General features: G+C 43.5%; 2 protein-coding genes across 5 annotated transcripts in view; one reads left to right on the top strand and one right to left on the bottom strand.

Moving 5' to 3' along the window:
- The window catches only part of LOC119031483 (gap junction delta-2 protein-like), a 49,420-nt gene that overhangs the window by 19,109 nt on the left and 6,617 nt on the right, over nucleotides 1-23,694 (bottom strand). The window lies entirely within an intron of this gene.
- The window catches only part of ksr1a (kinase suppressor of ras 1a), a 30,927-nt gene continuing 15,962 nt past the window's right edge, over nucleotides 8,730-23,694 (top strand). Inside the window, exons 1-2 of one of the 4 annotated variants that reach the window (XM_037119986.1) lie at nucleotides 8,730-9,493; nucleotides 20,860-21,000. In XM_037119986.1, the coding sequence (XP_036975881.1) occupies nucleotides 9,263-9,493; nucleotides 20,860-21,000 (372 nt within the window). In that variant the 5' untranslated portion in view covers nucleotides 8,730-9,262. Of the gene's footprint in view, nucleotides 9,494-12,013; nucleotides 12,231-20,859; nucleotides 21,001-23,694 lie in introns of those variants that run through there. The other 3 variants (XM_037119985.1, XM_037119987.1, XM_037119988.1) reach the window with 3 other exon arrangements.

Genomic DNA, 23,694 nt, shown 5'->3' on the forward strand with positions numbered 1-23,694 from the left:
ATAACTAGACTTAATTAGGAGCATCAACTCAAGGCCAACTCTGTTGTACCACTTCCTGTTCTCAAATGCATTGCTAGTAATTGGCTGGCTTGCAGCAACTACAGTTGGACCATTTGGTGGCCAAGTGTTGGAGTTTCCCCACTCACTGTTTTCAGTTTCTGAATGAGTACAGAAATCCTTTCACATTACATTATTGGGACCACACTGACCGTACTCTTACTAGGTTTAACGTGGTCTTGCTGGTTGTGGGAAAGTGAGCATCATTTGGTTAATGATGGCGGGGCACCCTCAAAATTGGTTTTGGCTCTAGGTGAGGCTGAAAGTTGGCAGCCAAGTAAGCTTACTGACAAAGAAAGGCAAGGATCTCAGTTGATGAGCTGATATCCCAAATATTTACTGTACTGGGACGGTAGGAGTGGTGTTGTACCATGTTTCCTGGAAGTGTAAGTTGAATACTTGCCAAACAGTTAGCCATAAAACCTACGTTTCAGAGGAAAATCTAATTTTTACTGTACTCTATCAAACAGCTGGTGTTGATGTAAGCAGTTAATTTCATTCAAGGTTTTAAATAAAAATAACATTTTATAAAATACATTGACACGAGGTTGCCATGTTTTTTTGGCTTGTTGGCGATTAACAGAAAAGTCATGTCTCATTTGAGCCCCGTGTCATGTTACATACATGCTGTCAAATGTACACTCTAAACAAATGGGGTGGCAGCATATTGCCAAGATTACAGTTGCTAACTGTAGCGACCATAAGCTAGATATCTTAGTTAGCAGTGCAGCTAGAAGTTCAGACTGGGAGCTCGAGCACCAGACGCAGTGGTGTTTACATAACTAGCATAGGAGCTTTTGAACAGATATGGAGCTAGTAGGTTAGCATGCTAACTCCTATAGAATCCCTGCATGGCAATGCATAGATGCTGTGATGACAAAACGGCTGAATCTTTACATTATGTTGATAAATTAGGTTAATCTCATAATGTTGTCAACTAAACTCTGTACATATTGCACGTCTGAAACTATTGTCAGTTTGAAATACATTTTAAAAGCCAAAAGTTTAGTTTAAAGAGTACAAGAGTGCATTTAAAATGTTTACATTATATTATAAAGTACACTGTAAAATACACTGTCCTCGGGGTCAGACTGGGTTAATGATTCAAACCAAAAAAATAAACAACCCTATTCCCGGCCACGCATTCAACCCAGACCAACTGTTGAACTGTGCTCATGTTGAATTGGTCTTGCTCTGTCTTGCTCTGATGTCACTCATTGGCAATTTGTCTTCACCCACAGAGCTGCCTCTGTCGATACTCAATTCTGAACGGCGTAGCTCATGAAAATCCCTCAAGGGCAGCTGTTTTTCTGAGATGGCAGCGCTCCCACATCTGGCCCAAACAATCACACAACATTCAGAGTCTCTTAGATCATGCAGCTTGCCCCTCTGCCCGCTCAGACTGCCGAGGCTCTCGTGTTGCCTGCGTGTTTACTGAGTGGCAGCCAAACAGTGTGGAAGCCCATCGGCTGTTTTATTAAATTGACATTTACTTTGAAAATGAAAGTGAAGCTCCAGGAGCAGGTGTTCGTGTAGAGCCATTAATGTCCATTGTACTTGTGACACAAAGATGACTCATTTTATAAAATCTTTTCAAAATAGATGCTTTTTCTAGTTCAGATCAACTTCTTCAAGGAATCAAACGTCATTTGCTGGATTCTAGATATTAATCTGTCTTGTTTTGCATATGATTGATTTGGAAAGGTGTCATTTACAGCCTTTGTTTAAGATGTAATATTCACTGTAGCGGCTAAGCTAAAAGCATTAGCGCTCAAACTGTGTCGCGGGTGCGTGAACTTCACCCCTGAAAGGAGTCAGTGATCAATTCAAATCAATTTGGGATGTCTGGGAGTTCTGAAATCCTGGATTATGCTAAACGAGTTCATGAAACCATTTAACGTAGTTAATTTTTTATTTTTTTAAATCTTTTTTTTACATATTAAAACAAGTCCCCATCTACTTCAGTTGTCTGGGGTACCAAAAAGACACACCATCAGCATGGGGCCGAGTAGATAAGGTCAAAATCTCTCATTTTTGGGTGAGCTTATCCTTTAATGCTTTTTTTGCAGTACACAGTTGTCCAGCAGATGGTGTTGTCTGTGCATATTTCCCTGCCCTGTTCCACTGGAGTCCCAATTTTATCCACCCCTTGTTCCCACTGTAAGGAATAATCCACATGGTCTCCAATGTGAGCATTTTGACTGACATTCTTGTGTGCGATGGCGACGAGTTTGCCTACTTAACGGCAAAGTTTGTATTCTATTTGGCCTGGATGATGTTTATCCTGTGGCGTGTAAGCTGACTGACGCAGCTGACACATACAGAGACACTCTGGAGAACAGTATCTGGTGGAGGATATCCTAGAGTCGAGCGCATAAGTCAACATTTAAGTCCTGTGTGCAGAGGCAGTTGTCTCTTTGGATTGCAGCACGAGGCGTGGCAATGTAACATCCTCCTTCATGTCATATCCATCTGAAGGTATTGACAATCCTAAAGGTCAGTGAGAAGAGACAGGCCGGATGCAGCTCACAAGCAATGTCTGTTTGTTTTTCCTCTTGAGAGTCTAGTGGAGTTCAGCAGCTAAGGCTTCATGCTGGTACAAGACTGAAGCCCAATACTTTTTCTCTGGTCCCCTCCACCACCTCCAAGTTTCCCCCACCTTTGTTTTGCAGCTGTATGTATGCAGTAAAAATAGTAAAGGCTAGAAGACCGCCTTGTCCCTTGGCCACTCTGTAGGGTGGAGAGTTCAGCTGGAGTTCACGGGAGGCCTGCTCTGTCCAACTTCCTGTTTTCATATTAATGTAATGATATCAAACAAGACAATGGGCGTGGATATGCGCTCTAGATTTATTTTTATTTTTCCCAAGGGGCTTTAAAATACATTCAAATGAAGATTTTTAAAGCGACTGCGCACGCTTAAGAATAAAATCAACTTCTATACTGTGAGCGTTTATTCGGAGATTTGTTATTTAACATACAAGTAAGAAAAAGAAATATCAGATTAAAATAAAATATTATGAATACAATCTACTGTGGTACCAGTATGATGGTGCTCCTACTGTCCTACACCAAAACACCAGTTGGCATTTAATTCAGCTTTAATCACAACAGGGCCTGCATGGTCGGAGACGTGGCCAAGGCTGCTCAAAGCGGGGCCGGCGGAACAAAGTTGGGCCACTGTGAGGGTTTTAAAAATGGCAGAATCCCAAATTCGTAATCTCTTCTGATAATCTGAACATGGTGGGCAGAGTCACACTTTGTGCAGGAAGTCAGTCAATTAAGGTCATTAGTATTTTACATTTTGCATGTAACAATACAATACAATAGGTGTTTCCTTTTGGTGTGTTGTCCACCATTAAGCTTCAGTTTTGGCCCACTTAGGGAAACGTTTGGGCACCCAATGCTATAGAACAGAGAACTGGGAACCTTGTTGCATAATTTCCTACAAAACACATGAAGTTAATGGGCTCGTATAGCTTTTAGTAAAAAAGCAGGACTTGAAAATGTAGTTTTAATGTTCACCATCAGGAGGATGATAACAGAAATGTTCGATTGTGTGATAACGACTATGTGTGAGTCAACAGAATGACTGAAGGGCTCTGTGGAATGGCTTCAGGCAAGCATTATTATATAGTTTTTAGCACTTTGTTATATTTAATTGTTTGAGATAGATATGACTTATATACTTATATGTAATTCACATTCAGTGTTTCCAAAAGACTTGGAGCTTTCATGGCACACACTCGCACTATAGAGACGAGGTAAAAATTGAACATTTCTATAAAAAGTTGACATACTTCCCTGATCGTCACTTCTATGTTTTGTTATTAGTCATCCCTCAAACCCGCCAGAGTTCTTGTATTTCTCGGCACAGCTAATGTGACGCATATATCACACTCTAAAATTGATAAACTGGTTTTAATATGAAAATTTGATTGTATTTTACGCTAAATCCATAATGTTATGGCTGTTTCGTGACACTGTGTGAGTTTCGGAACAGACAATGTACATTTTAATCAACTTATCGTCACACATTTGCAAAATATGAAAATTCTGCAGCTGCTGCCTCTGAAGGTAAGTCTTCGCTGACTTAGGAGACCTCTGCTGCGCTCTTAAATAATTTGGGAGCTGTGAAACAAGTACTAACACTTTAGGAAACATTTGCCTACATCTATATTTGGCCCCTCATCTCAATTCTAAGAATAACAGAAGAATGACATCATTTTTAAGAAAACAGAATTTGACTTTCAGCAGCTTTATGCACATTAAGGCATCATTTTTTTAGGCTACTTTGCTAACAAACATCAGTATTAAGAAATGTACAAAAACTATTTGAAGGAAAATGCAAACAACATTTTCATTTTTTCCATTTTAATGCAGCAGCAGTTAGATGATTAAGAAAAGTATGAGGCATCTATGAGAAAATGCTTAACAATGATAATCTTTCTTATGCTATTTATTTCAGGGTTTCCTTTATTAATTGTTTAGAAAAGTGACTGGCAGTCAACTGTGTTCTACTTTTCATTATATTTGTTAACCAACATAATTGAAGTCTATACTAAAAAAGATTTAAACTTGCACCCTTGAATGTGTCACACTGACTTATGCAACGACTGGACCTGAATCAGAATCATGTATCCAGACGGTGTCATTTCAATCTCAGCTGCAGACTTTAGGCTAAAGGCTGTGACTCTACAATGATCCCGTCAGGGCTCAACCTCCCCGAGACCTTAAGGGTTAGCTCCTGGAAATCCTGGCCAGCAAAGACGCTGAAGTCTGACTGTCCACAGTCTAATTTAATCCGAACACCCTTGAGCGCCACGCTGAATGTGGCGTCCTGGCTGTCCAATAGTACAACAGTTTAGACGGCTTAAGAGACCGTCAGGCTGGGAAAGGATCATGCTGTCCTCAGCTGAGTGAGTCGTGTCAACAAGCTGTCAAGTGCCTGTGACCGTTTCTCATGCATCTTTTATTTCACAACATTGGTATTTTTTATGAGCTCGCCTGCATGATGCATGTGATTTGTTACTGAACAAAGGTCAGTTGTCCTTATGTGTTGGGGGGAAATGAACTGTCGGGAAGCTGCAGCAGAAGGTTGGAGGAGGAACACACGGTGAGACATTGAGGTGTTTTTCATCAGAGATGCCAGAGTCTTTAATGAAATACATTGCGCATGGGATAAGGAGATCGAGGGGAATGGCGGCATCTGCCGCACTCACATTTCACCTTGCTGTGATCAGTCGACTGAGTGGTTAAATAATCACAAAGATAATCACTTTCTCACGACCAGAGTCCTTATGCTGCAGTTATGCAATCGATGATGAGCCAGACATATGGAGCCAAAGAGGTTTAAATTAATATTTCCCCAAAACTGCAAGATTTAACTTGCTCACAGACTTGGCTTTTGTGCTACAGCAATATTATATTTTCTGAATTAGTTGCCATTATGTTAAACAACTGAAATAGGACTCATAAACTTCACCCTATTTGTGTTTGTCCAAATTATACAGTCTTTGTTTGAAGTTAGATATCAGTGCTTTCTAAGAGCTGGGCACATACAACTACAACATTTTCCCTTAAAGCCTTTGCTCCGATCCCACTGTTGCTACTTCAGTAACTTCAGTTTGAAGGAAAAGAAGTGTTGAAGCTGGCACTGTGTTCTGCTGGCATGTCACCATCAAGTCTGTGCTGTTAATACAGCAGGACAGAATCTACAAAGTAGCCTTCAGGACCAACAACAACAATTAGTTCATGGTCACGACTGAGACTCGGCTTTGTGCCTGTCTCATTCCATTGTCTGCACAGTTTCATGTTATTTCAGAGGAATTTATGTCACTGGTTTTGGTTTAGTTTCAACTTCAAATCGGAGGTCGACTTGCGGTGCACCAAAACACCCTGACCGAGGTTCCCAATTCCTTAATTTGGTTTTTCACTCAGATCCCTATACGTTACCGTGCAGGGGCTGCTATTTAGACCGGTTCATGTCTGGCCGGCATCAGATGCAGCACAATTTCTCCCGCGATCAGAGTCTGAGAGGAGACAAGATAGACAGATGGAGAGGAGGAACACGGGGCTCCATGAGAAGTGACTCACGTCCCATTGTATAATCAGGGTATATTAAAGGCAGGAACATCACACCCTCATTGCAGCAGTGAGCCATGTGTACTGTTGCTTCATGGTTGTGGAAACCTGCACACACCTCCCACCTCCACACTTATAATATGCGCCGTCCTGATATGACGGTGCATATCTGTGAAGGTATGGCAGTGAAGTTGCAGCAACTTCCATCGCTGTCAAGATTTGTAACATTTCTTAATTTTTTTTTGGCTGCATGCTATTGTTTTTAGTCTGGGAATAAGACTGAGTGGGAGGAATTAAGTGATCAGTTTCAATTTGACCACCTCATTTGTAGTAACTCTTTGAGCTTTTTGGAGGAGTGTGATTGTAAGCACCAAACAACAAAATAAAATGTGTACTATTAAAAGCCCAGGAGCTCTTTGGGTGCTGTACCCTTTTCAAACATCACATCATTGTGGAAAGTGCACAGTCTGCATTTGAATGCAGACCATGTACACTCAACTACATGCAAGTGGAATGTCAACTATGTGGACTTGGACTGGTGGGATGGGATGGGAAGGGAAGGGGGCTGTGCTCTGATCACAGATTGTACCTACGATAAAATACAAAAAGAAACCCGTCCTACTGCTAAAAATCTCTATAGTCGTCCTGTCCGCCTTATGGTGCATCTCTTTTGCTCAACACGGAGTATGTACTAACAGTGCATGGAGCTGCGAGCGAGGTGAAAGGTGGTGATTATTCTTGGGGCCCAAAGCTGCTCTCACATTGCCAGCCCTGCCTCTCCACACGACCGTGCTATTGTTGCTGTACCAGTGTAGGAGAGAGAGGGAGAGAGAGAGAGGGGAGTGTTCTGGATCCCAGAATTCCTCACAGCACCCTGTTGTTGCAGAGCCTATCATGTTACTTCACAGCACTATTATTTATCAGCAGACATGTTTGACTTTTTACAGCAATAAAAACACAGGTGAAACTAGTATGTTAATTATGACTATTCCTCTTAAAGGTACAGCTCATCCCCAAATCAAGAACATATATTTTGACCTCTTATCTGTTTTGAGTTTTGGAGATATCGCCCGTATTGATGTCAGATGGCATTTGGCATGTGGTGCTTATAGTGACCAAAAAAACCAAACAATGTCTCTTTACAGAAATCACGATCTGGTCCTCAATAAATAATCCACAAACCTTGTTGTCAGCAGTTACATGCAGGGACTGTTTTCTGTCAAACAAACTACACCCACCAACTATATCACCGTGCGGAAGGGGACATGGAGTTTGTGCTCCTGACAACATTAACGACATCCTGCTCGGCTTAGCTGTCACATTAGCTAGTTAGCTTAGTGAGCTAGCTTCTACCATGAGTAGTCGCATGCTTCCTTCCATGCGGTGATACAGTTACTTGAGTAACTGGGTCATGATTTCTAGAGAGAGCACTTTGAGCAGTTCCATTATATTCCAGAGAACGCAGACATGTCTCAGCAACTCACACCAAATCTATTTAGATGGATAAACAGTATTACAGGTAAGAGACTAAAAAAAATTTATATTTTGGATTTTGGGTGAACTGCCCCTTTAAGCATCCCATCAAGCCACACCAGTGCAGCAGGCACAATAGGCCTTTTTCAAAGCACAAATTCTGACCTGTCAGGAAAAGCACAGGTGTTACCAAGGGCTCCATTATGTCCCAGGAGGCCATGACGGTTTGACAGTGAGCCAGCATAAAACAGAAAGCAGCAGGAATTAGTCTGACAACCCCAAAATAATTTAGCATATTTCGCTCTTCTGATTTTACTCGTCTCAAAGTCAGTGGGTTATTTGAATGTGGAAGATGCCTGAGATAAGGTCTGTGGTTAACACAGGGTTTAGGTATTTACATGTTTTGTTTAACGACATAAAACACATTTTAAAGCGTTCATATCTTTAATAATGAGGTCGCAAACAACTGGCTAAATATTACAGACATTTCACATCATTACACTGAACACGGAAAATCATCTCCAATTGAAAATGTGGTCGTTTTTTTGTCGAGGGTCAAGGCTAATGTCCAGATTAGCAAAAAAAAAAAAAAAAACCTTCTATCTGAAGCAGCAATATGGAAATCAGCCATATTTTTTACTCTTGTGCTTCCTTGTTGTAACATCAGTATGCCAGTATGAAAAATAGTGCTATATTAAGGCCCTTAAATTTAAATTAACCATTATACAGTGCCATCATTGTTTAAGCTAACTTTTTTTCTCTTAATAATGTTTAAACCTCGCTTGAAGAAGCTATCAAATCCCCACCGTCAAATGCTAAATGCTAAATGCTAATTGATTTCCAGGTTTAAGGGACTACAAAGGACACCAGCAGAAGCAGCGAAATTGAATTCAGCCATATTATTTTGCACTTGTGCTTTACTATTGTAACATGACAATATTAAAATGGCGCAATATTAAAGCCCTTAAATTTAAATTAACCGTTATATAGGCCATCATTGTTTAAGCTAACTTCCTGTCCCCTCACTCCTCTTACTGTTTTAATAATCTTTAAAATGTACTTTTCCTGTTATAAACGTTTGAATCTCGCTTTAAGATGATAATAAATCACCTTCGTTATCAGTCAACTGTCCCTTTTCTTCAGCTGTGTGTGTGTGTGTGTGACACGGCGCCGGTGGGGGGAGGTTGACGGGATGTAGCGTAGAGCAGTGCAGCCCGTGTGACTTCATTTCCCACACTGCACCGCGCCCCATGATGTTCCCAACAGCTGACAGACGGTGAAAGCCTCTGCCAGAGCTGTCGGTGGAAGAGAGTAGCCTCTCGTCGGTTGGTAGCATACACGGACCGAAAAAAAACACAAGTCGCGGCATTAGCTTGGACTTCGGACCCGCTTCGACAACCCCGAGGTTCGCCGTCGAGCGTCTTCTTTTATTTAGCTCACTGAACAAAAAAAGCAGAAGAAGAAGAAGAAAAAGAAAAAGAACAAACTGCTTTTCGCATCCTGACTCTTCCAGATTGGGAGCTGTAGGGGGGACAATCCGCTGTCAGCTAACTTCCCCCACGATAAGGTCGCCACCGGACTGCTGCATATGTTGTATTCGAGCTTAACAGTTTGACTCCAGCCACCTTCCAGCCGTGCCCGATGCTGAGGAATGGATAGTGTGTCTGCTAAAGGTGGGAAGATGGTCGAGAGTGATGAGCAGCCGAAGAGGGATAGTAGCGGCGGCAGCGGCGGCGGCGGTGGTGGCGCAGCGATGGCCGCACTACATCAATGCGAACTCATCCAGAATATGATTGAAATCTCCATCTCCAGCTTACAGGGGCTACGGACCAAATGCGCCGCGTCCAACGACCTCACACAGCAAGAGATACGCACTTTGGAGGTAAAGGAGCATTTCAACCAACCCCCCCGTGCGTGCGTGCGCGCGCGCGCGCGCGTGTGTGTGTGTGTGTGTGTGAACCGCAAAGCAGTGTAGTCAAATTGCGGAGTCATGAAGCCCAAACGCGATGTCCGCCACACACACACACACACACACGCATATGTATATAGGCTGAATATTGGCTGCAAGCGAGGGGCCCTTATTATTCCCCCTTAAGTGTCAGTGAGCTGTGGGCACATTTTGTCGCTGCTGGGTCGATGCATGAAGTGAGGTGTGTGTGTGTGTGTGTGTGTGTGTGTGTGCGCGCGCGCGTGTGGTATGGGCTCATGAAATGATAGTCACTTGTTTTGAGATTTCTTTGTACCCCCCCCCCCCAAATTGAGGTATATCAGTGATGTGACCTCTTTTCTCTTTTGGTGGAAATTATTTGTGAGGACCCCCCTCCTCTCCTCCTCCCTTTGGATAGTTGCTGTGCAGCTGAATTCAAGCCTGGCCTAATGGCACACATTCAATAATCTAGATGCTGCTGCTATTAGCTATTTATGTCCTCCCCCACCCCCCCCCCACCCCCACCCTCCACCGCCTCCTCCTCCTCCTCCTCCTCCCTTGTTCTGTTCCCTGCACAGGATTTTCGTGTGTGTGCACTGTGAACGAATGTACGACGTGTACCATGTGTGTTTGTCCGCCTCCCCCAGCCGTGCAGGGGGGGAGAGAGGAGAGAGAGAGAGATAGAGAGAGGCCGCTGCTTTTTTTTGTCTTTTCTTCCCTGCATCTGGATGCAGATTCGGTTCAGTCCGTGTTGGGATGACTTGACATTGCTTTTTTTTCTTTTGCGCAAGAGCCACACGGCTGGTTGTAGGCCCTCAGCATGCCCCTACTATAGTATGGCAGTCATGCCTGGTAGCATGCAGGCATCAGCGAGAGGCTGCACTTGGTATTTTCACCCCTGCACATCAGGAAAAATGATGCTCTGGTGGAATTCAGATGCAGGTTTTTTGAAAATGCAATACACGGCAATCTGTAGTTCCACGCAGAGCTGCAGCGATTAACCGATTAGTTGTCGATTAATGGCCTAATATTTGGATAATTGATTGAGATCCTCTGTGACAGTAAACTGGATATCTTTGGGTTGTGGACAGTGCAGGACGTTTGAGCTTGGTGTCCTTTTTAACCGTTTGTGACCGATTGACCGATTAACCAACAATGACTATAATGAAATTACAGTCGCCAAAGCTCCCAAGTCGTGTTGATGTAAGGGTCACTTCTTTTTTTCTCAGGCCTGCATGTTTTCCACCCATGGGATGTTTACAGTCACGTAATGTTTTTGTAATAATCTCAGCTGCAACATGACTGAAGGAATCATGTCATGGAAAGTCCGGCTTCATGTTGTTAGTAACAATGCCATGAGCCGACAGCAGGCTGAGGGGGGGGCGATGGGAAGAAAGGAGGTCGGACGTGGAGTTAGACGGTAGAACAGCACATGGGTGATGGCTACAAGAAAAGCAGGTGAACGTATCGCTGGCATAGGCTCCAGACAGGCCGACACTTCGGGGATATGATAGATGGTAAATGGGTTTTCTGGCTCATGCTTTATTTAAACTTTATACCTTGGATAAAAGGAATAGTCCACTCCTGATTGGCTCGAGGCTATCAATTATCCATGTCTTGTTTTATTTCGGTATAACTGAACACCCCATGAACAATTGTGCCGCTGCCCCTATAAACCAATGTTCCAGAAAGCTCAGAGCATTTAGTTTCAGCCACACGGCGACGCAGCGTAGGCCTGGCTGGACTGGGTTATTTTGTTTACTGACCTTCAAACTGGTCAAGAATCACGGCCCTTAAAGAGAGTAGCCCTTTATAAAGCAAGCTGCATTGTATACGTAATCTTGTTCCTGTCAGACGGTTTTGCTTCGGCCAGTAACTCCTGCTCAAAAAGACGTGTTTGTATTTGCGATGTCTGCAGGACAAAATAAGAGATAAATTAGAACAAAGGAGAGTTGACAAAGCAGTCCTTTGTCTAGCTGCAGCTTTTTATCCATTTTCATAATATTAATGTCTGCAAAATAATTTGGTAGCTCAGCTGGCTGGCAGGCATCAAGTGCAAGTTGGCAAGCTGCTGTGTGGGAACACATTTTCACAGGCTCAAGCAAAGAAGCCCAGTATTAAATGAAAAATTCAAAGTATTAACTGAAAATGGAAACCAGACCCGATCAGTTTGCATGTTTTGTAGTCGTCCCCCTTTTATTCCTCCCGACGCCTTCCTGCAGTGAGTGTGAATGAATCTGCTGTACGTAGCGTGTTTCCTCACACAGATTTTCTAGTTACAGGTTAAAACGCGAGTCTGGATGCAGGTTCACGGCCTGTTCCTTTGCTCCACACACTGTTTCAACCCTTCTTCATCCGCTGTCATGCGTGCCTCCTCGCTGCGCGGAACAGGACGTGATCTGGCAGAGTACTTCCTGCGGTGCGCTTGTCTCATAGGTGCATTTTTGGACGGCATTGTTCGACACGACAATGGGCAGGCCGCGCCGGGTTTCATGTGTTTCTTGAAGGCTGTTAAAACTGCTCCGAGGTCTCTTTCCTGTGGTCGGAGGCCGTTTTTAGGGGGGAATCTCTGAAAGTCAGAAGTGCAAATAGTGGGTCCGGTTTCCTGGAGTTAGCTTTGCTGGTTTGTGGTTTGGAGAGGGTTCAGTTTCAGTTCAGGATCAGAACAACTAGGAGGCTGCGCTGGACACAGGTATAGTTTGTACTCTTGTGTTTTACAGCACAGCTAAACGGTCTAAGTGGTACATTTATTTACATTTTGTTTCGTTTACATCTTCTTTCTCTGTTTCTGGTCAATGGTGAGTTCATAGTGCAGCTACTCAGCCTAGCTTTGGCTTACGGTGTTTCTGGCTGTCACGAAGACTAAAGTAAAGATAATGCTCGACTAAAGCATCCTAACATCCCACATGAGTGGCGATGTCTGAGGTCACAGCTCAAGATGAAACTTCTAGGAACTTCCCTTGAACTGATAATTTGCTGTTTGTCTCATAATGCATCAGCAGAGTTGTCGTAAGAGTCTGTTTTAGCTGTTAATGTGCGTGATACAATCAGCTTCAATTCCCTTTGACCTCCAACATGTTTTATTCTTAAATGAACTCTTACTTACTGTCTTACTGTCGTGTGATTATTGCCTACTTTGTTCTTGATTCTTTCAAACCACATTCCTGTCACTCAAATGAAGTCACAGCTATTTAATCGCATGTAAAGAAAAGCAATGGAGTAGAGAGGCTTAATGCGTTTTGCTTCTAAGATTAAAGGAGCAACATGTAAAAGAATTGGCTGCCTGTCAAGTTCATACTTAAAACAAAGAGTGAGCAGAGTAACCCCCAATTGATGCTAACCTTTAGCTCGTCAGCTAGCGGTTCGGGCAGCTAAACTTTGTACATACTGCCCCTTTAAGTTGCACTGTTAACATCAGTACATATGCTGTCTGATGACACATATGCTTTTAAAATATGACATTTTAAAATGTTTTAGAAATGCTGTTCTGTAACTGGCCTTGACCTTTTGAGCATCCTGCGGTGGGCTGGGGGGATCAACAACATGTCATTCAAATACAGAACCTTCAAATGTTCATTGTCGTTTCTAGGAAGCCTGGCCTAGATGTCTTGCAACACAGTCTTTCAAGTGGGGCTCACGTGGCATGTCTTGATCAGCAGTCTTACTTCCTATGTCTTTTACTGGCACGCCGTTTTGAAACCGCGTCTTGCCATAAGTGTGCACTTTCACTTCTTGCTTCAGCCCTCATTGAGATTTCCCTTGCCACATGCCTCGAACTTCTTAATGTCAGCAGATTGTGGAAGCTAGGAACAGTTGTATTTGGCGGGCTCTTCAGGATTCGCGATTTCAGCCAATATGTCAGTTTGGCGATGCACAAGACGTCCCGAGAAGCTCCTCCGTGTTGTGTCTGAACCGTGACCTCTTTAATGCGAGAGATGTAAAAACTTCCACTTCCATCATGCAGGTGATCGCCATCCTGTAGCAGAGGTAGCCGGACACCATAGACGTCATTTCAGCTACTCTAATTCATCGGATGAGTCCGAGCGAACCGTGTGAGGGTCGGAGTAGTTGTCGCGCTCGTGGTGCAAGCGGGTATCGCTCTCGTATTGCGCTGGAGTGCCATCAAGAGGGGCTTGAACTCGGTTTATACTCTTGTTGAGAGAGCTTTATTATTCCACTTGAACTGTGTTTTTTTTTTTTTTTTTTTGCCTTGCCAGTGAGAGGATAATGATACTGGCCTCTCAAATGGAGTGCTAACTGGTACTTCACTTTTCACATGTTAATCCCACTCAGCCTGCTCTGTGCCTCTCACGCTGTCTCCGTGTTACTTTTACTGTAGCTCTTTATGTAGCCCTGACTTTGGCTTTATCATGTCCTCCCTTGCGCTGCTCCAAGTTGGCACCTTGTTTCTTTTAAACCCAGGGTCCAAATCAGTCTAGACAACTGGAAACATGAGCTCATAACATCCTATAAACAGCAGACCTGAAGTGGTTTTACTGATGTGCTGTGTTTTTAAACAACCTTGATATTTATGCATTGGTGTAAATCTTCACGGAAAAAGCAGCTCTTATCCGTTTTAATCACTGCCCTCGGTAACGATCAGCAAACAGCAAAGCGTCACTCTGTTTTGTCTCCTCATGGTGTTGGAGAGAGTTTTGCTGTGCGCTCGTGGTGCGAGCTGTTGTGGCTGCATCTATATTTAGACATCTTTCTTCCTACGCATTTTCAGGGTTGGTTGTTAAATAAGAAAATCAAATGACGCGCAAAGAGCCTGTGCGAGAGGGGAGAGCGGGGAGGAAAGGGGAGGGGAGAATCAAAGCCAATCCGCTGGGCTGCTTCTTATGACATGACAACCGCTGCGTGTCTGTGTGTGCGTGTGTGTGTGTGTGTGTGTGTGTGTGTGTGTGTGTGTGTCTGTGTCTCTGTTGGAGGCCGAGGAGAAAGACAATGGAGAATGTTGCTCACATGAGAGAGTAAAGGAAACACAGCTCTAGTGAGTGTAGCAATGCCGACCCACTCTTCGTTTCCTTTTTTCTTTTTTTCCTCCTCCAGTGCAAGCGGTGCAGTCAATAAGAATGGACGGCGTGATGTGGGACTCGGAGATGAACAGTGTAGGCAGGCCTCCATCTATTCTTGAACTGACTCAGGATGAGTTGCATTACATCCTGTAATTTTGAGGTCTCCTGTGCCTCTTTTGTGGGAGAGGGGGCATTTGCTCATCCCAGCTTCAAATTATAAGGACGTTAGCGTGGCGTGGCTGCTTTGCAAATCGTTATAATTGCCATTGTGTAGTGCTGCTGCTGACGACCGTTTTCATCACAGTGATTATTTGATCTATGTAATGTCAAACAATTGGTGACCCTGACACGCCAGAGCCAGAAGTGACGTCAAATTTGACGTCCAAATGTCTTCTAAACACAAAGACTCCATCCATCCAAAAATATGTTCCTTGCGATTTATTGGTCACACTAGCGCGCCTGTTATTCAGCAGATCAGATTAAACACTAACTGGGTTTGTGGACTGTTGCCTTCGAACAAATGTACTCCTATTTCCATTCATTTACATAATTTGCTAAAGCATTAAATGAATTGTTAGGTTCACCTAAATGAAAAAATGAGGTGCACCAGTGTAAGAGTTTTGTCTGGAGCCCTGTTCTGTCATAAAAGCAGCAAATTGCAAATTTTAAGAAGCTGGAACCAGCAGATGTTTGATCCTTTTCCATGAAACAACAAATTTTTTTTTTTCAATCGGCTAATCAATTAATCGACTTATTGTTGCAGCGTCAGTCACGATTCCAATGAAGTTTGGATGCTACAGTTCTTACCACTTTAAATGATACTGCCACCGGATTCAGTCTGAGCGTGAATATTTCAAAAAAGATTAACGATTAGAAAGTAATCAGCATTAACTGCATTCTGTGTTTCAGATTTCAGAACAGCCTCCCAGCTCTTCTGGAATCTTGATTGTACTGTATATTAGCACTTAGAGTTGCAATGATTAATCGATTAGTTGTCAACTATTGAATTAATTACCAACTATTCATCAGTTTCACAAAACGTGCCTGATGTTCAGTGTCACCTGCAGCAGCGTTACAAATTGTGTGTGCTCGTATATGTTTGAGACGCTTGAAATGGCCCTACGGACCACATGTCCGTCTGTCACAGATACGTCACAGTGTAAGCCTAAACTAGGCCAAGGTTCTGTCTGTGTGTATGCGTGCAGGTCGTAGGCCGGGATGTAGACTATCCTTGCACAGCCCTTGCCGCAGAGAGTTGGAGGCCACTTTATCACCCCCTCCTCCCTCCCAGCCCAGTTGAGGGGTCAACTTGCACTGGTGGTAACAACAGTGATGGAGGAGGGGCAGCAGGCCATTGTCTGCGACTGTCAACCATGTACGTTCAGCCTACCGTGAAAAAAAAAAAAAAAAAGTCCATGTGACCTGGCCTCTGCATAACTACCTCTGCCTGGCTCCATTGTGTTTTTGTCTTTTGGCGTTATCGTCATCATCTTTTTTTTTTTTTTTTCCAAATAAAAATTGTGCGTCAGCCATTAAACATCAGTGTGCTCTCGACGGCTTCCGTGTGTGAACCTGTATGAAATGTGTCCTTGAAAGCAATATTAAAATTAGCCCGTAGATTTGCATTATCTTCAAGCTCCAGTGCTGCTGTTGCTGCTGTCACATTTCATTTGGACAGTGACACTGACTGGAGCTGCCACATGTAAAGACAGAGGAGACTACAGGCTAGAACAACCAAAGCACCCCCGCTCTCCTCGTCCTCCTCATAGTGACGGTATTGTGTGCAGATCTGAGATCTTCTAGGTGTTTTTTGTTTTTTTTTTGTTTTTTTTTTGTTCTGAGGCACTTTTTAGTCTGAGAGAAAACAAACTGACCTTCCTGTGCAAATATAATTTTCTGGGGTAGAGCATTGCTGCTCAGTTCTCAAGATAGGCCAGTGCTATCCTTGGCAGGTGCGCCAAAGTTGCTGTGTCAGCAAGAGCCTTGAGAAAACAATTGGAGCGGTGGGATCTGCTCCCCAAGTCTGCTGTGTCAGGCAGGCCGCTCGCTGCTGGGACTCCTCTCGCTCCCCGGTGGCCGACACACTGGCTGTCACTCATCTCCTCGCAGCATTAGGCCGTTGCCATGGTGTTGTTTAGCTCTGCTGACAGGTGGGCTCTGACGCCATCCCCCTCCCCCTCCTCCCCCTCCTCCCCCTCCCCCTCCTCCTCCTCCTCCCACCTCCAGGCCACACGTCAAACGCTGCTTTTCTCCACTCTGCACCAAAAATAATATGCAATGGGTGCCTGTCATGTTCTGGTTTTGTTGATGTTGCCCGACTGTGCTACCCACCACGAACACACACATTACTGATATCAGTGAGGGATTTGGGGACTTGTGTAATCCTATCCACCTTATTTACCCAGGATGATAATGGGCGTATTGAACGCTCCGAGTGTGACTTGAGATTAAAACGCTGCTCGTGTTTTGTGGCCACGACACTTGCCGTCCAGCGCAGACCCGCGGTGACATTTATGTGTCGAGATGCATTGTGTCTGAGCCCCGTGTTTCACATGTATGGGGAAAATCCCACTGAAATGTTGCTGACGACTCAGAAGAGGGGTTGCTAGGTAACCTGACGTCACAGCACTGCACTGGTGTATAGGGAGGTAGAGCAGGAGGCTAGCTCATTAAACACATCGAGTAAAGGCCTCTCTCTCGCTGCTGGCCCTGCTAGTGCGGAGCTGCAGAAACACTGGATTCACACACATGATGTGAAGCCTAATAATAATCTGTGTGTTTGAGCAAAGCTGCCTGTCTCTGTCTCATCCACCCACAGAAGGAAGCTGCTCTTACCGGCTGGACTCTAAGGTCAAATGCTCAAAGGAGCTTCATTTTGGACACCATTTGAGGGGGCACGCCAGTGATTTATTATTCCACTGGAGACTCAGAAAAGAAAGATTGTGAAAAGAGCAACAGAAAGATGTCCTCACTGCTACTCCCCAATATCGACTAAGCTTAATAAAAAAAAAAAAAACGCTGGATCCTACGTTTCCCATAATGTAGCTCAAAGGTGTCTGTAATTACACTCCACCTGCCTCAGTATGTCATACTGATCACAGTTTGTGAGGCAGACTCTTTGTTAAAGGTGCAATATGTAAATATAGGCCACCTTTCGAATTCAACACCATGCACAGACTCAAGTCGACGCTGTTACTTCTTCACATAAGTTTTAATTTTTTTAACTAAATTTCTTAGAGTTTTTTTTTTTAATCTACAGGATGTGAAGAAATAACCGTGCTGATATTATGGTGTCTGTGCATTACGTTGAAGAGAGATCTACTCAAGCTAGCAAGCTAACCAGCTAGCCTTGGTCCGGAGCTCCCGATCTAGATCCCGATCTCCTCTGGTGCTCCAAGCAGCAATTACAAGTGATTACGCTGGAGAAATGCTGCTCCCTTTTTTGTTTTAAGTTTAAATTCTTACATATTAAATTTTTGAGCATGAGCAAACTGAGCTTAATGTGCAGAAACGATTGAGTGCCTCTTTATTTTTTTAATCGTTATTTATTAAAATATTTTGTAAGGATCGACATTTAAGTCCTGAAAGTTTACAGTTAGGCAAGTATGGGGTTGTTATTGGCATTATATTTTCCTCTGGACCCGTCAGATCTTGCTTGTAAGTTTTTGAAAACATCACCTTTTATTAGTTTGCATTTAATGATGCATGCTGTATTATTATTATTATTATTATTATTATTATTATTATTATTATTATTATTATTATTATTATTATTATTATTATTATTATTATTATTATTTTTATTTTTATTTTTTTAGTATTATTTTTTTCATACTGCTCTCAGTGCAGCTGCTAATTGACGAGTAAAAAGCTGCAGTCAGAGTTGACACGGAGAGCGTTTACCTCCATTCCATCCTCTCTCATCTCTCTAGCCCACAGTGGAGGTGCTTTTGTTGGCAGCCTTTTTACATCCCAAGGCCACACTTTTCTGAGAGCAGCGAGCGCGGCTGTGTGAGTTTTTCCTGTCTGTTCGGCGAGTGAATGTGTCAGGGAGAGACCGTTGAATGAGCAGAGAAAGACATGCGCTGCCTCATTGCTGCTCAGGCACTCGAGAGGTGTGCGACGGGGTCGAGAGCCGGCTGGTGTCGCGCAGCTCATCTGAAGGTGCGGCCTGCTGTAATGGACTCTTACAGATAGACGGCGAGATAAGGAGACACACTATACGGCCGCGCCGGGCTGCACAACGCGGGCCGCTGCAAACCAATACCACGGTGTTCATTGTAATACTTACTCACAGGACCACTGCGCTTGACATCGGCTTGGAAAAAGTGGGATAAAGTCTCCCGGCTTTATTTGTTGTTGATCATTTGAGTGTCGTGCGATTGTCACAGGTCCAGCTGAGGAGTTTGGGATGTTCTTGTCATGTTAACTGATGCTCCCCCACGTTATGAGACACTGCAGCAAAGGTCCTCACCAGGGCTTTAGTCATTAATATGCTGATTAGCACATGCGAGCACGAAGAGGAAGATGAGAGGGGGGTGTTGCTGTGTAAGCAAGTGGTTCCAACCTTGGGGGTCCTAAACCCCATTAGGGACCCCGAAAGCTTCAAGGAGGGGACCGCACAGTTTCATACTGTTTGACTCGGTTTATATGTGGCGGACCCTGCCACCTTTTCTAGCTTTAAATGGTGTTCTGGGGACCTTATTTCCCTCTTGAGAACAGCTTGTTTGTTCAGTCGTGGAAAAGCTACATATTTCTGAGTTTGTGTTATTACGTCATTAAAATTGTAAATATTAAAATTCTGACTTTAAATTTTCTCTCAAAAAAGTCCACGCTGCCCCTTAAGATATAGAAAAAATCTCACAGGATAATGGCACAGTGACGACCTTAAACACAGGCTACATTCACAGAGCCTTCACTCTCAGCCTCGTCCTGCATGAGCGCACACAGTTCTAATAGGCCGAGCTAATAGATTAATGACACTAAACACTAAATTTGTCAAAAACAAAATAAAAATATACAACAGGGAACTTGTCTTCAGTTATGAAAGTGTCTGGATTTAATAGTAATGCCCTCTACATGACGTACACGAGCAAATCAGGGAGAAGTTTGGTTATTTCTGTATAACAAATTACAGTAATTCGTAATGCCTGTGATCTGGTTGGAATTCCAGCTTGTCTGGTCTGGAAAAGCCATAAAATTAAGACGTTTTTTTATGACGGGGAGGATGATTTGCGGAGTCTTGCAGCCAGAGGAGAGAAGCCGCTCTGTAGTCTGGTGGCACTAAAAGAAAGTTTACTTTGTCTAACCTTCGTCATCTTTTGTCTCCAGTAGCCGCCAGCGTCAACAAACAATTAAGGTTCCCTGGTAGTAGCTTTAAGTATGTATGATTGTCACAAATGAAAAAAAAATACATAATAGAGAGAACTGTGTAGAAGTAAGAAAAAAACTCATCTGTGATGCGATATTTCCAGGAAACAATTTATCCAAATCACTTGTTTCACCATAAATTACTGCAGTTTTTAAATTTGCTCACACTGGAATCATGTCAGATATATACATCACGTCAAAAGGTTCAGGTCTTTATCATGTCCTCCAGGAGCCGGTTGATGAGGTGCAGAGCAGTACAGTAGCTTTGTAATTAACCGGGAAATTGACCGGTCATGTGGCACTTTCTTCCGTCATTAAGTCACTAAGTCGCTTACTTGTTCCAAACACACTTGTTTGCTGTGCCAGCACCGCAGACGCTCTCATTAGATGACCGGCTCGTTGTTCCCCTGTATGATAATAGCTGTTTATATCTAATTAACTGTCTTGTGCGCTGGGGGCATTGGGGAAATTGGGTTAAACAAACACTGGAATCGTCACTGCAGGTACGGCTCCGAGCTCGGAGTGGAAAGAACGGTGCGAGTATACAGCACTTCATGCATCAGGTTAACCTTTTATTGTATTGATGGAAAATATATAGCGGCGTGTCGCCAGCCGAGGTGATGAATGTGCACACTCTGCCCTCTCTGAGGTCACTTTTGTAGAGGCGGCCAGTGGCAACTGTTGCAGCTGCAGAGATTGAGTTATTGTGTGTGTGTGTGTGTGTGTGTGTGCCTGTGTGTGTGTGTGTGTGTGTGTGTGTGTGTGGTATTGCAAGAACAATAAAACACGGCACGGTGCCGACACACAGAGGTGTGACAGATATCCTCCTCAGTGAAGGCCTGCTCCTTTTAGCTGTAGCTCCTAGCAGGCTGTGAGTCTCTCCTCTAAAACTGCCCCTCCCATCTGCGCTGTGTTCTCTATTGCTCCCTGCAGGTGAAGCTGATGAAATACATCTGTAAACAGCTGCAGTGCAAGCAGAAAGTGCCAGAGACGGAGAGGCCCGAGGCCCTGGACAGCTACCCACACTTACGGGACTGGCTACGCACCATCAACCTGCGACCGGAGCTAATCGAGGTAGGGTCATTTATCTCTCCTCCCCCCGGTCACTCTGGCCTGGGTAACTGTGTGTGTTCAGTTTGTGTACACTCACATGTGCATGTGGAATACTTGACCCAGTGACCATCACAGTGTCGCTGGAGTGGGCAACAATTCTGAACCTGATCTGATTTAATTTTTTGCAATGTTTATCTGCGAGCCCTCCCGTCCATTTAAATGTTTATCTATTGAGGAAGGAGAACCCTCGCTACATCAGACTGTTCAGCAATAGTTTGTATTTTACAGCCGGTCAGATAATTTCACTGATCCGTAATCTTTAACAGAGAAAAAATATGTAACAACGCCAACTGAGGACAAAGTAAAGAAAACCCCCCAAAAAATCAACAGAGAAAAATTAGTAAATAGAATTAATATCTAAAAGATGTAGAAAATAAATGAACAGGGTGTCAGACTTTGCCGCAGCAAGCAGATCAATGTGCGTTTGTCTATTTTGTTAAAAATCGAAAACATGTATTTAATAACTACTCCATCTGTTGTCGTCAGGACATGTGAGCTCAGAGAGGTGACCATACTGCCTTGTACTTGTCTAGACGGCCAGTATTCATGATCATCAGTGCGTTAGTTTGGTCTTGAATATGTGGAGCTGTTGATACTGTCCAAACAGTTCTACTTGTTCTCACACTTTTGCCCCACCAGCTTAGTCATTCTATCCACATTACTGATGACTGTTAATAAAAAAAGAGTCATTTGTTGATATTAATGTACTGTTAGGCATCCCTGAAATATTATTGCAACGTCGATACTGAGGTTTTTGTTAACTGAAATATTTCAAAACATCGAGTTGTAACATCCCCAAGCTGATGGAAAGTCAGGTGAAGTTTCGCTGTCTACAAAACTGAAAGAAAAGCATAAAATGGCTCCAAACATCTCTGGAAACGCTGAGATCCCAGATTGATTTAATAGATGTCATATACACTGATTTCTAAAGCTGAAATCTTTACTGCAGCTGCTCAGCTAAAAGCGTTAGCACACATTGGAACGAACTGTATGACTCCATCTATTGTACTTTTTAGCTTAACCAGCTGTAACTCTGGGTCTTACAGTCCTCTAGTCATAATATAGCACAATATGAGTGTTCCTGAATAAAGCCTGACTGATACTGATATCAAATCTAGAAACGTCGCACTTAACGATGTTTGGCAACTTACACCAGCACACAACCACCGGATGCTCACACACACCTGACGAAAATGAATCAGATGGTTTCGTGCAGCCGTCATCCCACCGCGTTTTGTTTTTGTCACCTTTTTAGCGTCATTTCCTCGCATTCGTCTGGCTCCCCTTCCTGCGCTGATGTAAACAGTCCTAATCCCTCTCGTCTACTGTATGTTTTCCTTCTTCTTGTCAGTTCGTCCTTGTTTGTCGACCTAACCGCAATCTGCTTATTTTTACGTGTTTCTGCACTTGTTATTCTTTAATATGTCTCCACTTTGTGCGCAATCTGTGTTTTCGTTTTCACTGCCTCGTTCCAGAGAAGATTATGTGTCTTGTGTTTTATCGCTTACTCATATCGGTTTACTTTGCAATTTAAAAACCTCAACACTTTCCCGTCAAAGAATTCAGCAAAGTGCTGGATTAAAAAAAAAAAAAGGTTTCTCGATTTTTATGCACTTGTAGACCAACCGGGATTTCCCAAATCATGTAACCCCGTCATAGCACGATGATGACCCATTTAGATTAAACATCATCGGATTGCATTGTATCTACAATGCATCCCCTCACTCTATAGCGTGAGAGCGTGGATTATGTAACGAGTAGTCCAAAAACATTACAACGATCGTATGCAGCATTTTTTTTTCCCTCTAACCTGGAAACCAACCCCTCTGTTCCTGTGCTGCAACTGACAGAGAGCTGTTGCATAATGTTATACAAGCGTGTGGCTGCCATGATGGCAAGCCTCCTAAATGGTAATCTGTGCCTTTCCGTGAGCTAATTAATCTTGTCTCTGGCTCCACTAAGTAGCCTGGTCATGATTAAAGGTACAGCTCTCCCCCAAAATCAAAAATACACATTTTTCCTTTTGATTGTTCGTTTTGGTGTGAGTTGCCTTATTTTGGACATATCTGCCTTCTGCCTTTTGAATGTCCGCTGTCCCTTGACGATAACTAGATGACACTCGGCTTGTGGCGCTAAAACAGGCGAAAATATACATTTGAAAAACTCGACATCGATTGTCTCTTCTTAGAAACGATGCCCTGATTACTCAAGATAATCTGCGCACCTTGTTGTGAGCTGTTTCTTCTCTGTGTCGATGTGCAGAAGCAGGCGTGCATCTACTCATGGACCAGAGGCTATCTAACACGAGGAGGACGCCTTCAGACCGTGAGCCCTCCCGTCCATGAGTACTTGCACGCTCGCTTCTGCCCATTGATACGAACAGGAAATAGTCCCTACGTGAAATTGCTCACAACTGAGTAACTGGGCCATGAGTTCTAGAAAGAGAGATTCTAAAACTCTGCTTTCCCAAAAATAAAAAGATGGATTATTAGTACAACAGGTAAGAGGAAAATTATGCATTTGTGGTGTTTGTGTGAAATGTCCCTTTAACACTTGGCTCACTACAAGGAAAAAGGTAGCCAAAGAATCTCGAGCCAGATCCAAGAGAGGCAAAAAACCTGTCTATGTCTAACTACAGCATGCGCACGTGAGTTG

This window comes from Acanthopagrus latus, chromosome 13, assembly GCF_904848185.1.
Source record: "Acanthopagrus latus isolate v.2019 chromosome 13, fAcaLat1.1, whole genome shotgun sequence".
Lineage (NCBI taxonomy): Eukaryota > Metazoa > Chordata > Actinopteri > Spariformes > Sparidae > Acanthopagrus > Acanthopagrus latus.